Source organism: Carassius gibelio, chromosome A11, assembly GCF_023724105.1.
Source record: "Carassius gibelio isolate Cgi1373 ecotype wild population from Czech Republic chromosome A11, carGib1.2-hapl.c, whole genome shotgun sequence".
Taxonomy (NCBI): domain Eukaryota; kingdom Metazoa; phylum Chordata; class Actinopteri; order Cypriniformes; family Cyprinidae; genus Carassius; species Carassius gibelio.
Genome location: NC_068381.1, coordinates 2,361,866 through 2,379,106, shown reverse-complemented (window position 1 = coordinate 2,379,106; position 17,241 = coordinate 2,361,866). Strand labels below are relative to the sequence as shown.

General features: G+C 33.3%; 1 protein-coding gene across 2 annotated transcripts in view; it reads left to right on the top strand.

Moving 5' to 3' along the window:
* LOC128021966 (zinc finger protein GLI2-like) overlaps positions 1-17,241 on the top strand; it is a 77,911-nt gene that overhangs the window by 37,841 nt on the left and 22,829 nt on the right. For both annotated transcript variants that reach the window (XM_052609076.1, XM_052609077.1), the window contains exons 3-5: positions 2,781-2,886; positions 12,097-12,290; positions 15,210-15,383. In XM_052609076.1, coding sequence (XP_052465036.1) covers positions 2,781-2,886; positions 12,097-12,290; positions 15,210-15,383 — 474 coding nt within the window. The remainder of the gene's footprint in view (positions 1-2,780; positions 2,887-12,096; positions 12,291-15,209; positions 15,384-17,241) is intronic.

The following is a 17,241-nucleotide window of genomic DNA, read 5'->3' as shown; positions in this document are numbered from 1 at the left end:
CTTCCCATCGGCCCCTGCACTGATTCACTTGCTGCATTAGTAATGGCGCATTAACTGCGGCCGGGCGCTGAATGCAACCTCCTTGCACCGTTTACAGGCCATCTCATGAGTTTCTCCGTTTCTCTACTATCTAAAGGTCAGGGTGGAGCCTCGTGCTCCAGTTGCGTGTTTTAGACTGCTGGTGTGATTTCAACAGCTGTGTGGCATTACTATAGTGCATGTCAGGTGTATTTTATGGTGTTTTTTATTAATTAAAGGCAACCAGAGGGATTTTCCATGACAAATAGTATAAAGAGAGCACTTAAGTCCGGCTAGTCACGCAGCTTATTTGATTGCGCTAAAAACATGCCAAAAATGCAGCCTGTAAAAGTAAAGATCGCTTATTGTCACGTTTGACGGCTGAATTTAAGTACAAGCACTTCTCAGAGTTTCAGTGTCTCCTTTGGTAAGATTTTGTAGGAAAATTTTAAGATAAAGAGAACAAAATGGGGTTAGTTTAATCAAACAGACTAATCCTCAGGGCAATGTTCAGTGGTAGATCACCTGACGAAAAAATTAATAAAACTGTCACGTAATCACCTTCATTTCATTTTTTCTTTGGTAGAACACAAAATGAGACGTTTAGCAGAATGCTCACGCTGGTAAAAAAAAAAAAAAAAAAAAAAAAAAAAAAAAAAAAAGATATTGTCATCATTTACTCACCCTTGTGTTGTTCCGAACCCAAAGGAAGATATTTTGAAGGAAGTTGCTGGTAGCCATTGACATCCATAGTATTCTTTTCCCTACTATGGATGTCAAAGGCTACCATCAACTATCTTTTATTACAAACATTCCTCAAAATATATTTTATGTTCAACAGAAGAGAGAAATTCACACAGGTTTGGGGCAATAAGGGTAAGCAAAATTACATTTTTGGGTAAACTACCCACTTAAGTGCCAAAAACGGATGAAAAACAAAATAAAATTGGAATTTTTAAAATGAGGATTTAGTTTGTATTAACTGAAAAATCGTTCCCCCGCAATGAGATTCTGCAAAACTACTCCGGTTGTGTTCTGTTGAAGGTTTGGAACGACATCAAGGTGAATAAATTACCTCAATTTGTTTTTTTCGATGTGCTTTTCCTTAAAGTTTTACATTATGTAAATGTGAGGTGAAAAAGAGAGACAGAAGCGGGTCACTTCCTGTCCTTTGGGACGGTCTTGTCTGCCATTTTTGAAGGGTATGAACAAATTGACAGAGAAGCAGAGAGTGTGAGAGACTGCTGACTCACACTGCTTCTGTTGAGTGTATGAATCCTCTGGAGGAGCTGCGGAGAACCCCAGGTGTGGATAATGACCTGTGACCCCTGACCTCCCCGGGTCACCCCTCACCCCCCCACTGCTGGCGCCCTAAAGAATGTTAATACAGTCCAGAGATCAGCTGATTCACTTACCCTCCTCTCATTCCTGCCAAGTCAAGCTTTACTAGAATAGTGCTCGAAGTTAGTGCTGGTTTGCACATAGAAGTCAAATTGTAGTCGTTACTGATTACAGATTACCTGATGAAAACTGTATTTAGTAATGTAATCTAGGTCCATTTTTTATATCAGCATCATTAGATACATTAAATCATACCTGTTTTAAGTATGTTGCATAATTATTGGTTTCTTACATGGTCTAATTGCTTGAGAGGTGTTTTTTTCACCCAAATTTAGAAGCATGGTTTACAAGAAAGTAGAGAAATCCAATCAATTATGGATGATTAATGGCCATTGTGTGAATTATATGTAATGATGTAATCCATTAGAAGTTACTGTGATCTGATTATGATTACTAGTACTTTAGTTGTGGAATCTGAAAAAATAATTTTATTTAAATAAAAATAGAAAATGTGAAAACCTAGAGAACCGGAACGCTCTTAAAATATGCTTTGATTTCGACCAGTTGGATATTTATCAGTTTATTTTCACAGGACATTAAAAGATTAGGAGGAGCTCCAGGAGCGAAAGACTAATTAGAAGGGAAAGCTAGTTAAGACTTTACCATTGCAAACCGCTCTTTGCGCATGGCGAAAAAACCGTCAGCTGTGGTTTCCCGTTATCATAACCGCTAATGAAGCCCTGTTGGCCTTAAACGGGACGTCCCAAGCCAACAGAGGTTTTATTGCAGGAAAGTGCTGATTCTGATTCTCTTCAGGCTCAAGTAAAACGATCCAGCCAAAGGAGTTATGATGAAAAGAAACACCAGCCAACATATACGACAGACTGTAAAACACTGAGACAACAGCTTTTAGTCTCTCATTAGAGAAAGGTTTGATTTCAAAGGCCTGACCTCCTCTGATTTCACGTCGCCCTGGCACCTTCGTTTCGGACTCGTTTCGGAGCCAGTAATGTGTCAGGGACGTGGTTGGTTTGGGAGATGCTCCGATTGGCACGGCCCAGCATGAGGCAACGATGCCTGGCCGAGGAATATTCTCTCCCTGCGCTGTCAGCCCTAGTTTACGTCCCGGATGGTTTTTTCCTTCACAACGTCCATCATCTGTACGAGTTCAAAGAGCGTCTAGCTGCAGGTCTTTGTCAAAAGCCCAGTTGGATATCTTTTATGTTGGGGATGTAGGATTTCTTAGGATACTTTGATTATTTATTTATTCCTCCACTCTTGTGTGATAGTGCCAATATTTTACACGATACTGCTCAGCGCGCTCTGAAATTCATGTTACTTTATTGTAGCGCTGTTGCCTTTGAAATTTATTTTTTGAAAGTCTTGGCTTTTTCTCAACTCTCTCTCTCTCTCTCTTGCAGGCCCTCATCACATCTTCCCGACTTTCCATTCTCCGATCCCCATCGACGTGCGTCATCACGAGGGGAGATACCACTACGAGCCCCATGCGCTCCACGCTCTGCACGGGTGAGCCTCCAGCCCTATCCATCTCTTGTTCTCAGCGTTTGTGAATATAAATAATCTCTGCGCTCGCAAATAAACCGTCTGCTTTGTTTATCCCCGCGGTTAGAATGCATGCAGACATGCAACATTCAAATGCAGAGTAATCGGGTGGACCCCAAAACGACCGGCGCATGCCTTTGATGCTTCATAAAAAGCATATGAATGCAATGGACATTCAGATTCAAAACATAAAACTGAGCCACGTCATTCTGTTCGTGGTTTAACCGTTTAAAATAAATTTATAAACCCTGGCCTTGTTTTCATGCCAGACACAAAACTGAAGGCCGGGTTAATCTCAAACCCAGGAAGGAGATTAGTGTGGTTCACTAGATCAAACATCTGGAGAGGAGAATATAAACTTTTCTTCTCTCATCTTCGTCTCTTTTATTTAACAATTTACCTTTAAATCATTGAGCTGATACCTTTTCCAGAACAACTTACTTGGCTCCTAAATTACTTGAGAAAGTTTTCTTAAAAGAAAGCAGTATGCTATGATTATGTCGTTTTATTGCTCACAGATTGCTCTTTGATATCTCAGGATTTTTTTTAAGTTTTCAGATTTAAGTATCATTTTGGACTTAGATGTTTCTCTTTAAATTACTTACTGAGACAACCGTTTACATAAATTGTGCATGAATCTACAAAATTAGTATGTGGACAGTAGTCCATTATATTATTTGATCTACATGTGAAATTATTGCGTTCGTATTGAGACTTTGGTGTTTTTTAAAAAGCTGAGCACATTGCTGAGATCTCTGATGAAAAAAATGAGACACATTTTAGATAACAGGAGAAATGTGAGATTCTGAAAGCTTAATTTCTTTTTGGCTTTGTTTAATTTAGGTATCAATTTGGTCTCTTATATTTCTACTCAAATTCTCTCAGATTGAGCTGAAATTGAGATCTCTGAATTATCGGTACAAAACGATGTGTTGATTTGAAAATTTGATGAGAAACGATTGAGCTGAAATTGAGATCTCTACATTATCGGTACAAAACGATGTGTTAATTTGAGAATTTGATGAGAAACGATTGAGTTGAAATTGAGATCTTTAAATTATCGGTACAAAACGAAGTGTTAATTTCAAAATTTGATGAGAAACGATTGGGCTGAAATTGAGATCTCTGAATTATCAGTACAAAACGATGTGTTAATTTCAAAATTTGATGAGAAACGATTGAGCTGAAATTGAGATCTCTGAATTATTGGTACAAAACGCTGTGTTGATTTGATAATTTGATGAGAAACGATTGAGCTGAAATTGAGATCTCTAAATTATCGGTACAAGACACTGTGTTAATTTGAGAATTTGATGAGAAACGATTGAACTGAAATTAAGATCTCTGAATTATTGGTACAAAACGATGTGTTAATTTGAGAATTTGATGAGAAACGATTGAGCTGAAATTGAGATCTCTAAATTATCGGTACAAAACGATGTGTTAATTTCAAAATTTGATGAGAAACGATTGAGCTGAAATTGAGATCTCTGAATTATCGGTACAAAATGATGTATTGATTTGAGAATTTGATGCGAAACGATTGAACTGAAATTGAGATCTCTGAATTATCGGTACAAAACGATGTGTTGATTTCAAAATTTGATGAGAAACGATTGAGCTGAAATTGAGATCTCTGAATTATCGGTACAAAACGATGTATTGATTTGAGAATTTGATGAGAAACGATTGAGCTGAAATTGAGATCTCAGAATTCTCGGTACAAAACGCTGTGTTGATTTGAGAGTTTGATGAGAAACAATTGAGCTGGAATTGAGATCTCTGAATTATCAGTACAAAACAATGTGTTAATTTGAGAATTTGATGAGAAACGATTGAACTGAAATTAAGATCTCTGAATTATTGATACAGAACGATGTGCTAATTTGAGAATTTGATGAGAAATTATTGAGTTTATACTAAGATGTCTGACTCTTGATTTGGCATCTTGAAACGTGAGAGCAATGTGAGAATTAGAATACTTCATTGGGTTTTCATATTTGTTTCATTTGTGTCCCATATGTTTCTCCTTAACTTCCTTAATAAAACAACTCTTGATATAAATCACATTCAAAACAGCTCAGATCATTTGATCTTGATGAGAACATGATGAGAAAATCCTTCATAATGAGTTCATAATGTTTCATGGCGTTTTTTTAGTTCTGTTTCATTTCAGCATCAGTTTTGAGATTTCTGACTAATAACAAGACTTTGGTTGAGAGCATTGGAGAATTTGATGAGAAATAATTGAGTTCATACTGAGATCTCTGACTTTTGATAACAAACTTTGATGGAAAAAAGCTGAGTACCTCGTTGAGATCTGTTCTGAAACTCCATAGAGGAGAGATTTGAGAATAAGGCGACGTCAGCATCTAACATCAATATGCTTTCCTGAGGGTTTAGTCATGTCTCCCCAAACAACGATGGTCTTCGGTTCTCCCAGCATCCTCTGGTTCAGATGTGTAGAGCCGTGGCAGTAATGTAGGTTAACCTTCAGACCTTCAGAGCTTCACGCGTCCCGCATGAATTCTCCAGCAGATCAACAGCAGCGGTGGTATTGTAGAAACAGAACATAAAGTGGGCCGCGCTAGTTTCTGAAGTTGCACTTTGTTTGTTTTTCCTTAAATACAACACCACAGAGTTTTTCCTCCTCCTTGTCTTTTTTGAAACGGGGTCTGGAGGCTCGAAGGATGGTTTATCTTAAAAGAGCAGAATAAATCAATAGAATTCTGGAAGTAGCGTTGTTACATTTAAATTCACAGATTTTGATGGTGATACATTCGGTCGGCCCGCTAGCAGCTAGCCTATTCATCACACATAGAGCCTTGTTGGGGGGAGACTAGCTGTCTCAACACTCGCTCGCCTTGATTAATGTGATTTGATCTTGACAGTGGACCCCTAATTCATCAAGACCTTGATCTGGCTGTCTTTTCCTCTGCCTGAGCCAAATTCATCTAATTACAGGGACATTGTGCAGCAAATTAAGCGCGGTGTCGCCCGTGGCAAGCCGGGACACTTTGTTACAGTCGCAGGGAGGCATGTCAAGGGTCTCCGAGCTGATAGTCTAACATGACATCTCCATACAGTTCGTTTTATCATTGTTTGCATATAAAATAATGAGGGCGCTGGTTATTTTGTCAGAGCTGTCAGCAGAGCAGCCGTAGGAAGCTTCCCAATGGATATCTTGTTTTCGTTCTTCATTTTTTTTCTTCCTTCGTTTGACAAAGTGAGCAGGAGAAAAGATAGCTTTTTTTCCAGAATTGGCCGAAGTGACAACGGACGGTGCGATTCATCTGGAGCGCCGTGGGAATTCTCCCAAGACTCTTCCCAACAAACCTCCCACTTGTCAGCGTCGCTTCTCGTCCAAGAGCGTCTCAGAAAGCTTCCGGCGAGACGACAGGACACTTCCTCTGCTCCGATGCTGCACGCGGGACAAAGAGTGTCTTTGGTTCAAGGGAATTCTTTGCATTTGTGGTTTTGTCCAGTAGTTCTTGAGTTTGTAAAAACAAGAAACATGTTAACAGTAATGCACTTACAGTGGAAGTCCAGCTGGGAAGTGTGCAGCACTGCCAACATGCTTTTAAATGCTGAGTTTATTCAGTTTTTTACAAACTGAGGAACACGTTTAAGCTAAGTTCTGTGGTGATCGACTGAAAGCTTGTAGACAAAGTTGGACTATGATTTATATATTAATAATGTGGTAAATATAATGTATGTTATTTTAAAATAAATATATAGAGAGAGAGAGACTGATCCTTTAAACAAGATTCAAAGTTTTAAGACATGTAGTTGCAAATAAACAAGGTATTCTTCAGCACAGCTGTGATTATGTCTGATTTGTGATTTTCTCATCACAAATGTTGGTTGAACTGGTTCAGGTGTGAGACTGAAATCATGCGTCATCAGTCATCTAGAGCAGTGTCGGTGTGGAGGTCGCTGTCTTGTGCTTGTGATTGTTTGCGAGGAAGTATGGAAGTGTTGTTTGCTCTGTGAGAGTTTGGAGACTGTGTGTGTGTGTATGTGTGATATGGCTCTCTGGCAGAAATGTGATTTATCTAAATCAGAGTATCAGCCCCCAGGTAGAGACGAGTTCCTGTCATAGAACTATTCATCACCGCGCACACACACACACACACACACACACACACACACAGAGAGATACTGCCACTAGTACATTAGTGTACAGTAGATTTCAGATGCTTACACATACTGTGAACATATACTTTGTTACAGTTGGGTGTTTGCTAGCCTAGAAATAAAGCAGAGGAGTTTACTGAACATCAAAGGAGCTAACAGACACTATACAACACATTAACATCATAACCTTAACTTAATCACAGACGAGGAAGAACTGAACAGACAGGGTATTTAAACACACAGGAGGTAATCAGGGAACTGGAGACAGGTGGGGATCAATCAATTAACAAAACAAGAAAGGGAAGATGACCAAATAAGGGAACAGAAAGTCCATGAACGTAACAGACATAATCAATATATATATATATATATATATATATATATATATAAATATATATATATATATATATATATATATATATAGGAAATATGGTTATTTTTATGAAATAAAAAAGGTCTTTATTTAAGTCATTCAGCTGTTAATTGTTATGAATAAATGTTTATCTGTTCTCACGCTTATACTGAAATGTAGACATTTTATATTTACACATTTTTACGTTTTCTACGTAAATTATTATTTATACAGATTTTCTCTTCTCTAAATGGCATGTATTTATTTATTTATCTATAACTTTAAGAATCATTCATTAAGTTATTTAAATAGTGTATGCATATTTTTCTTATTATTTTGAAACATTTTAATATCATGTATTTCACACTGAATGCATATTTTTGCATGTATACATATATTTTAAAAAAATCATTTTTAACTTTACACACACACACACATATATATATAATGAAATTTACAATTTCTTTTAATTATGTATTGCATTTGCTATGTATAAATGTATAAATGTATAAATGAAAAATATTACATATTACTTAAATGTTTTATTGCTTTTATGTACTTTATTTGTAGCAGCAAATGTTGAGCAGAAAAACAGAACGAAATGCATCAATATTCATTCATACTGTAAGAGTATAATGCTTTCAGACGCACGTCTAGCAGCTCAGATCATCGTACAGTATCTTCGGTGTCTCGTTCTGAGACCTCTGAGATCTCTGTGCTCTTTTCCTCAGGATTGCTGTAGAGTGCCTCTGTTTGAGATGCTCTGGACTCCTGTGGTGTGTGTGAATGGGTGTTAAAGCGAACGTGCGTGTCTCTATCACCAAAAGAGCTCAGATAATGCCAACACGTGGGCACCTGACAGCCTGGCACGACCTGGAAACAGGTGCTCTGCCCATCTGCTCCTCCACAGAAACAACAGCCTCGTGACGGGAGTCAAACACTGTCTCGCTGCTGAACAATAGAAACGCTGCACTCATCTGATGCTTTTATTACCCGGGACAATACTGTGGCAGATTAATAGAGGAAATGAGTGTGTATTTATGTGCTGTGATTGTGCTTTCTCTCGGTTATGACGGGAAGATAACAGGTATTTGCTAACGTCTTTATCCAAAGGTGCTAATCAAATCCATGCACAAAAAAGTGAATGTGTCAATCCAAAATATTAGGGTGGCAGTGCAGTCCTGTGTCCAGAAACACTTTCTTTAGCTGATTCAGTGCTCATTTTGTAGTGTTACCCAAATTCTGATCACTTTAATTAAAATAAAATATAATTCTAAAATGTGTAACAGTTTCTTATAGCAATTTATAATATATATATATATATATATATATATATATATATATATACATATATATACATATATATATATATATAATTTTTAAATTGATTCGTTTAAAAAACAAAATAAATTAAAACAATATTTTAACAATTAAAGCATTAAAGCAATATTTCAGAACAGAAGTGTTTTGATTATTATTTTTATTCTCCATTTTTAATTATTTTACACATGTTAAAATGTAAACTATTTAAAATAGAAAAATAAAAATGTGTGTGTATATATATATATTTATTCTCTTTTTAAAATATTTTATATTTTAATATGTGTAGAAACTATATATATTTCATATCATAACATATAATGATTGCAAAAATAGTTTTATTAAGAAAAAGGAAATAAATTAGATATTTAAAAAATGTAATGAGAAAATTTAAAATGTATTAATTAAAGTAATATAAAAAAGTTTACATTTTTTATTATAAATATTTATATTTATATAATGATTTTTCTAAAAAAAATAAGAAAATATAAAAGTTAAATTACGATAATAATATAGTTTATAATCATAAAAACAACATTTTGCATGTGTGTCTGCATATAAAGCTAGAAATAAAGCTTTTATTAAATAAGAAACTTTACATAATAAATATAAAATTTTTAATGTATTAAAAATATTTTTTTTTATACAAAACATGGTTGAAATTTTTCATTATATAAATTATTTAATGTAAAAAATTATAACACAATAATATATATATATTTTTAATGTAATTTCTGTTTGCTCCTGTCCCAGTGTGTACATGAATGACGGTTATACAGTGAACATCTCTCTCTGAGAGGAGCCTCAGGATCCTGGCTCCGACTGTCCATCAGCTCCGTTACCCCACTGCATTCTGGGAGCCTTAAGCCCCTGCTCTCTGTAGGAGGGTGGAGGTGTGAAAGGGGCAGCTTGCGAGGTCCCATAATCCCCTGGTGCAGAACGCTCTTTGTTGTTCTTGCTATGAAAATGAGAATCACTCCACAGGCTAAGCGTGTTAAATCTGAATATTGCATTACTTATTTAAGCACCGCCCGGGCTGTGTGTCTATTGTTTGAAACTGAGATGTTTTATGTGTAGTGTGCATGTGAGACACGCCGTTATTAATATGCATATGTCTGATATACATACACGCTCACTGTTTTCAGTTTGTGAGGTTTATTTGAGAAGAACGAGAAGTTTTTGAATCTGATGACATCACTGTAGTTGAACCACACTGTAGTTGTTTTGATGTTCTTGTCATTAAAGTGAGTGGAAAACTTCAATAACTTGCTAAACAGATATTGGCAATGGACCGATGGAATTAAATGCATTGGAAAGACACCGGTGAGATTAAACAGGGAACAGATTTGGTCAGGTGACATCTATTGATTCATTTGTGTTTATTTATTTCTTCGAAGGAATTTTAAGAGAAAAATCTGATCTTCTTAAAATATCTAATCTTGTCCGAATGTAATTTTTTAAAAGTTTTAATTAAAATAAAAAAAGTAATTGTTAAAAGATTTAATTAAATGTGAATTTTAGAGGAAAAAATTCAGATTTTTTGTTTAAGAAAATTATTTTTATTTTTTTATTTTCAAATGATTTTTTCAAGTGTTTAAATTAAAATAAAATAATAGCTATTATAATATTTCTAACATGTAAATTTTAGGACAAAATTTGGTCCTCAAAAAATATTAAATGTAATCTGAATTAAAAAAAATTTAATGTTTCGATTTAAATACAATAAAAATTGGTTTAAAATATTTGTAACATTTATTAAAATTTTTATTTATTAAGTGTTTTATTTGTATTAATTTATTACTAAAATAATATTTTAAGAGCAAAAAACAAAGCATGCTTCAAATTTGTTTGTTTAGTTTTTATTAAAAAAAACTTTTTATGATATATTCAGTTATATATTTAATTTTTTATTATCGTAAAAAAAAAATGCTTATATTTGTTTTTGTTGAAAGCTATAATATAAGGTAAAATACACTTTTTATTATATAATATGTTTTATTATATATTAAATTATTTTATAATGATTAAAAAAAATTATATATATATATATATATATATATATATATATTATTATTATTATTATTAATTTTTTTTTAATGGTTTTAAATGTCATCAACATCCTGTAGATTGTGTGTCAAGAGCTTGAAACTGAGGGAGACTCTTCAGCCGAACGAATATCCCACGGCTTTATTGTCCCGTCTGGGAATCATTCGAAATCATCAAGAGCTTAAAACGAAATGCATCCGACGAATAAAACAAGAAAAATGATCCTCAGCTCCAGCGCAGAGGTTTCCTTGAAGGAGGGATGGAAAGAAAGGCTGCTCTGGATTGTGTTCGAGAGTTCGGCCTTTCCCATCACACCTCAGAGCTCAGAGCTCAGGAATATTAGTTATGACACACTCTCCGAACCGAGCCGCTCTGTGTGAGAGATGTTTCAGATCTGCTGAGTCCAGCACATCATCATCTCACAGCTTCATGTTCCTCCAGATAATATCTCGCTCACTACAGCTGCTCCGTTTATAAGATGTAATTACATTAAGATATGCATTGCAGCTTTCAGGGTGCTTTTGGGACGTAACATGCAACAACCATCTTTCCCAAAGCTTTAAAGGCTTTGTGAGGTTTAACTTTTAAAAATGAACCATATATATTTGTATTATAATTGTACAGTTATCAGTAAAAAAAAAATGTTTTATTGTTTTAATTTGATGTTACAGTGAAATATATATATATGTAATAATATTTAGTTATATTTATTTTTGCTTTTATTTAGAATTTTTGTAATTTTTATTTAGCAGTAACAATAATTATTTTTGTTTAATTGTTTTTTTTCTAACACAATTTATAAATGCGATTGAAATCTAATTGCATTTTTCTGACAAAGATTGTGATTACAATTCAACTTTTTAGAAGAAAAATCTGAAGGAAATGCACATTTTTTTATTAAAATAAGAATTAAAACATTTCTAAAATGTGTAAAATTAACTTACATTGCAATTTATAAATAATTTTGTGTATATATATATATATATATATATATATATATATATATAATACATTTATAATTATAAATTATAAAATTAATAATTTACTTTTTATTAGTTGCAAATTAAAATCTAATTGCATTTTTTCAGATAAAATTAATTATTACAATTTAAAATGTAATTTAGGCTGCACGATTTGGCCAAAAGTTTATGATTATATATCAATCTGGCTCTAAAATATGAATTGATACATTGTTTAGCATCGTAATCACAATTGTTATTAGAAGGGTTTTTCCTGAATAGTGCGTATACTGTATATGTATATATATACACAAGCAGAAGCAGGGTTTGTGATGGTGTCAGTGTTGTGTTTGTGTCCAGCGCTGCAGGTTTGGGAAGCAGTCCGCTGATCTCCGACATCTCTCTGATCCGTCTGTCTCCGGGAGCGAGCGAGTCCAGCTTCCTCCCGCCGCACACCTACATCTCTCCACACGTGGAGCATTACCTTCGCTCGGCTCACAGCAGCCCAACGCTCTCCATGATCTCAGCCGCACGAGGACTGAGTCCAGCCGACGGTCAGTCACACTCCAGCACCTCAGCCTCTGTCTTTAAAAATCACAGCTTTTTGCAGGAGAAATATTACTAAATTATACTTTATTAGTGATATTTTTTTCTTTTTTGTTTTAAGAAAATGTATATTTACTTTAGTAATAATAACAATTAATACATATTAATAAATTATAAAAAAATAAGAATAATATAAATTTTATTTTGAATATATATTTTTATGTAATTGCAATTTTTCTGATTAAAAATTGTGATTGCAAATTAACATTTTAGGAGAAAAATAAATCTGATCCTCTGAAAAAGAGTGTTTAAGTGTTTCAATTAATATAAAATAAAACATAAGTACTAAAATATTTCTAAAACGTGTAACATTCATTTTTGTTGCAATGTTTTAGTTATTATATTTAAACAACTACTGTAAACATACTATTATTTATTAATTTGCAATTATTTCTAACTTCTAACTTTATTAATATTATTATTATTATTTATTGTTAATAAGTGTCAGCAGTGGATTTAACCTTTTAATTTTTTTTTCAAATTTGTATTTATTTATTTGCTAATTATTACTAACTTTATTATTAAAGTTATTAAAAAAAATGTATTATTAAACTTTGAACTTGTCACTCTCCTCATAATTTAAAATGACAAAAAAAATGTTTTTCTTCATTTACAATTTGTATTTATTTATTAGCAAATTGTTTCTGAAGTCAAAGCACTGCCATTAAAAAAAAAAAAGACAGAAAAAATAAATTATAAATATTTATTTATCAAGGCCGCTTTAAATTGCTCAAAAGAAAGTCAATATGTCAATAAAGACATTTATAATGTTACAAAAAAAATTCTTTTGAACTATTTATACATCACAAAATAAAAAACAAAATGCATCACAGTCTCCACAAAAATACTGTGCAGCACAACCTTGTTCAACATTGATAATAATCAGAAATGTTTCTAATAATCAGGATATTTTCATGATTTCTGAAGATCATGTGACACTGAAGACTGGAGGAATGATGCTGAAAATACAGCGGAGCATCACAGAAATAAATTATAGTTTAACACAGATTCACACAGAAAACAGCTGTTTTAAATTATAATATTTTTTCACAATTTTACAGCATTTCACATCTCAAAACTTCACTTGTAATGATTGTTACGTTGAATGCCTCTGTTTAGTTTGGAGTATGTGTGACGTGTGTATATTCGGGTTCGGCCACATCGCGGTGAACTGTCAAACATGTGAAACTCCCCCGTCCTGCGATCTGCCCTTCGAGGGACGCTCTGGAAACAAATACTGCGCAGAATTCCCGAAATCCATCCCAGGCCTCTCCTCAGAGCTGAAACACAATTACAGGCGTCTGGCGAGCGGACGGAGTCGCGTATAAATCACGCTTCACAGTCTGTCAGCCGTAATGTGTTTGCACCTTTAAACTCAAATAAGCAGCGCGCAGGAGATCCCGACAGCGATAAAGACGTAAAACAGCCACCAGAAAGAGAAATGGGGCTATTTGAGTTCCTGTGGGTAGACCTTGAACACTTTCCAGACGCATCTGACCCGCTTTCTGACCCGCTTTCAGACCCGATTCAGCACTGGCTCCTGCGTTAAAAGCGTATTTGTTTTTTAAGACCGAATGCATAGAAATGAAAGGCTTTGGAAGAGAATCCGAGACGCTCTTTGGTTGTGTTCTTTGGCACGCAGAGTTATTTCTGAAGGAGAGACGGATACATGTCTTTTTAATAAGAGATGGTTTTGTGCCCAGTGCATTCTGGGTAATGCTCATAAGGCGTTATATTGCACACTAACAGTGCATTGCATGCTTACATGGAACGTATTTGTGTCGTAATGCTTGTAATCTGTTCTTCAGCATTAAACTTAAATTGCTGCTGACACTTTTATAAGATGTTTAGTAGATGCAGATGTCAACATGTTTTTACTGGAGGTCCCTTGACCACTCGTCTGTAAAACTTCACTTATAATGCTAGTTATTGTTTCTTGTTCCAAAAACAGTCATAATTTACTTTTTAATGATCATTTTCCACTATATTTATTTAGCAGGATATTTTTTTACTGCACCTTTAAGACTATGTTATTATATGCAAATGATGTCTGCTCTGATTCGCTGACCATGCATCAGGGTTCTCAACTAAAACTGTTAAAAATTGTTTTTGGTAATTGAAATGTTTTTTTGTTTTTTTTTGGGGTAGTACAACGTTGCTATTTTTATTTGTATTATTTATTTTTATTTTTTTTTGTACTAAAAATTACAACTAAAACTTAAATAAAAGCACGCAACAAACTTACTAAGAGGTGCTGGAGATATTTTTTTATTTTTATGAATTAGTTTTTTATTATTATATATTTTTTATAAATATTTTAAATTCATTTTTATTTATATATTTTCTATTTAAGTTTTAGTAAGTTAAGAATTTTTTTTAACTTTTAATTTCGTTTTAAAAAAATATTTCTATTATTTTTATTTTATTTTAGTTTGAGTTATTTTAGTACATTAAGTTAGGTTATTCAGTTTTAGACTAAAATAACTAAATAAATATATAAGAAAATACTAAAATACTAACTACAAAAAATATGAAATGCTAAAAATAGTACTAAAATTACTAAAACTAATATTAATTAGTATTAATTAACTAATATTAATTATTTTAAAAAGGTAAACAAAAATAAAAATAACAAAAACACATAATAAAATTTAAACTTAAAAAAAAATGCTATATAATAGAATATAATATTATAATGGTTTATAAATAATATTAAAATAATACTGCTCTACATACACTGTTTTCATCTGTTTCTAAATGCAAATGTGGGCGGGTCCTATGTTAATGAGCTCAAAGTTTATGATTATCCTAAGATTTAGTCGTGTTGTGGTGAATATGGCTCGTTGACTCTCTCTTCTCTCTCTCAGTGGCTCACGAGCACCTGAAGGAGCGAGGTTTGTTCGGTTTGCCCCCTCCGCCCCCCGGTGCGACCCCTGCAGACTATTACCACCTGATGACGGGCCACCGGACCCCGTACGGAGAGCTGCTGATGCAGGGGGCCGGAGCCGCTCACCTGCCCGAATACTTCACTCCGGTGGACGGTGAGTCCCAGAGACACACACACAGGAGTTTGTCTGCACAACTGCTGAAATGCATGATGTTTGTTGTGTTACTGTCTGGTTCAGGGGGCTTTTTAAACACAGATTTGTCTCGGATTCTTACACCAGCTGAGAGTAAAATAAAGAAATTTTCAGGGTCCACTCGCAGCTGCCCGGGACGCTCCACACATGTTATTTCTCCTCTCGAAGGAAACATTCTGTCATTTAGTGGTTCCTGAATCACCTTAAACAGGAAGTTTGTTGTTAGGACCAGTGTCGTTTTAATATCATTGAGATATTTGTAATATTCTGAATTCGTTTTGAAATTTTCAGTTTTCATCTTAATTTAGGTTAAGTTTTAGTAATTTTGTTGAGATTTTTTTTTTAATTTTAATAGTTTTATTCATTTTTATATCAATTTTAGTTTTAGTTATTTTATTTTTAAGCTTAAATAAAAATTAGTACTAGTTCTGGTAGCGTTTTTTATTCATATTTTGAATTAGTTTTTATTTGTATATTTTCTGTTTTCATTTTAACTTTAGTTAAATTTTAGTGTTTTTTATTAGATTTTGTGTTTTTTTAGTTCATATTTTTTATTCATTTTTATATCAATATTAGTTTTAGTTATTTTATTTGTAAGCTTAAATAAAAGTAAAAATAGTACTAGCACTGTTAGCATTTTTATTCATATTTAGAATTTGTTTTTATTTTTATATTTTCTATTTTCATTTTAGTTTTTGTTAAAGTAATAACGATTTTTTGTGTTTTTGTAATTTTATAAGTTTTTAAAATATATCTATTTAGTTTTTATTCATTTTATTTCAGTATTAGTTTTTATTTCTTAAGCTTGAAAAGAATTACTTCTAGTAATAGTACATTTACAGTTTTTAATAATATTCTGAATTAGTTTAAATTTTTTTATTTTCTGTTTTCATTTTAATTTGAGTTAGTTATAATAATTTTGTTATGTCTTGTCATTTTTTAAAATATATCTATATAGTTTTTATTAATTTTATTTCATTATTAATATTCTGGATAATTTTTATTGTGTTTTTCGACATGTTTATGATTTTTTATTTTACTATGAACAATATATGTCTATAGTTTTTATTTCAGTTTAGGTTTTTGTTATTTTAGTTCCATTAAGTTAAACTAAAGGAGAATAAGAAATATTGCTTTGACAACTAGCTGAAATATTGTTTTTGGATTTTAGTTAGTTTCAAGTGATATTTTTTATGGTTTTAGTTAACTATAAAAACCCTGGTTAGGACAAACAGATTAGTTCTTCATTATTCACAACTGTACGTTTAGTAAAACAAGGCGTAGAGTTCAAGATGATGAAGCTGGGAATAAAAGTTCATCAAAATAAACGGAGTATTTTGCCTTAACCAATCAAGTAATAAGTGACGGGGCATTTAGTTGATTGCTTGATTTCTATTTATGCATATTTCCCTGGATAGCTCCACCCTGCGACATCTCAATGGTCCAAAATCTGGCTCCTTATTAAACATTAATCATCAAATCTGTTCTGACTGGCTGTAATTATGCCGTGTCATGTTCAGTGTGAACGGACAAATTACTCATCACTTCACGCCTGGTAAGTCAGAGGTATTCAAAAGAACATGTCAAGCTATCACAATCATTGATTTATTGCTTTTGGAATTTCTCTGCATCTGAATCAGAGTTACTGAAGCATCGCAGTATTACCAGGTGGATTATGTTGTGTTTATTTAATGGTCTCTTCTGTGTTTATCACCGTTCTTTGCTGTTCTACGTAAAAATACCATGACGAGCTGCCGTGAGTAATATTCCACAGAGAGACAGAGGTGTTATTTCAAACAAACACATGGTGATACAGAGT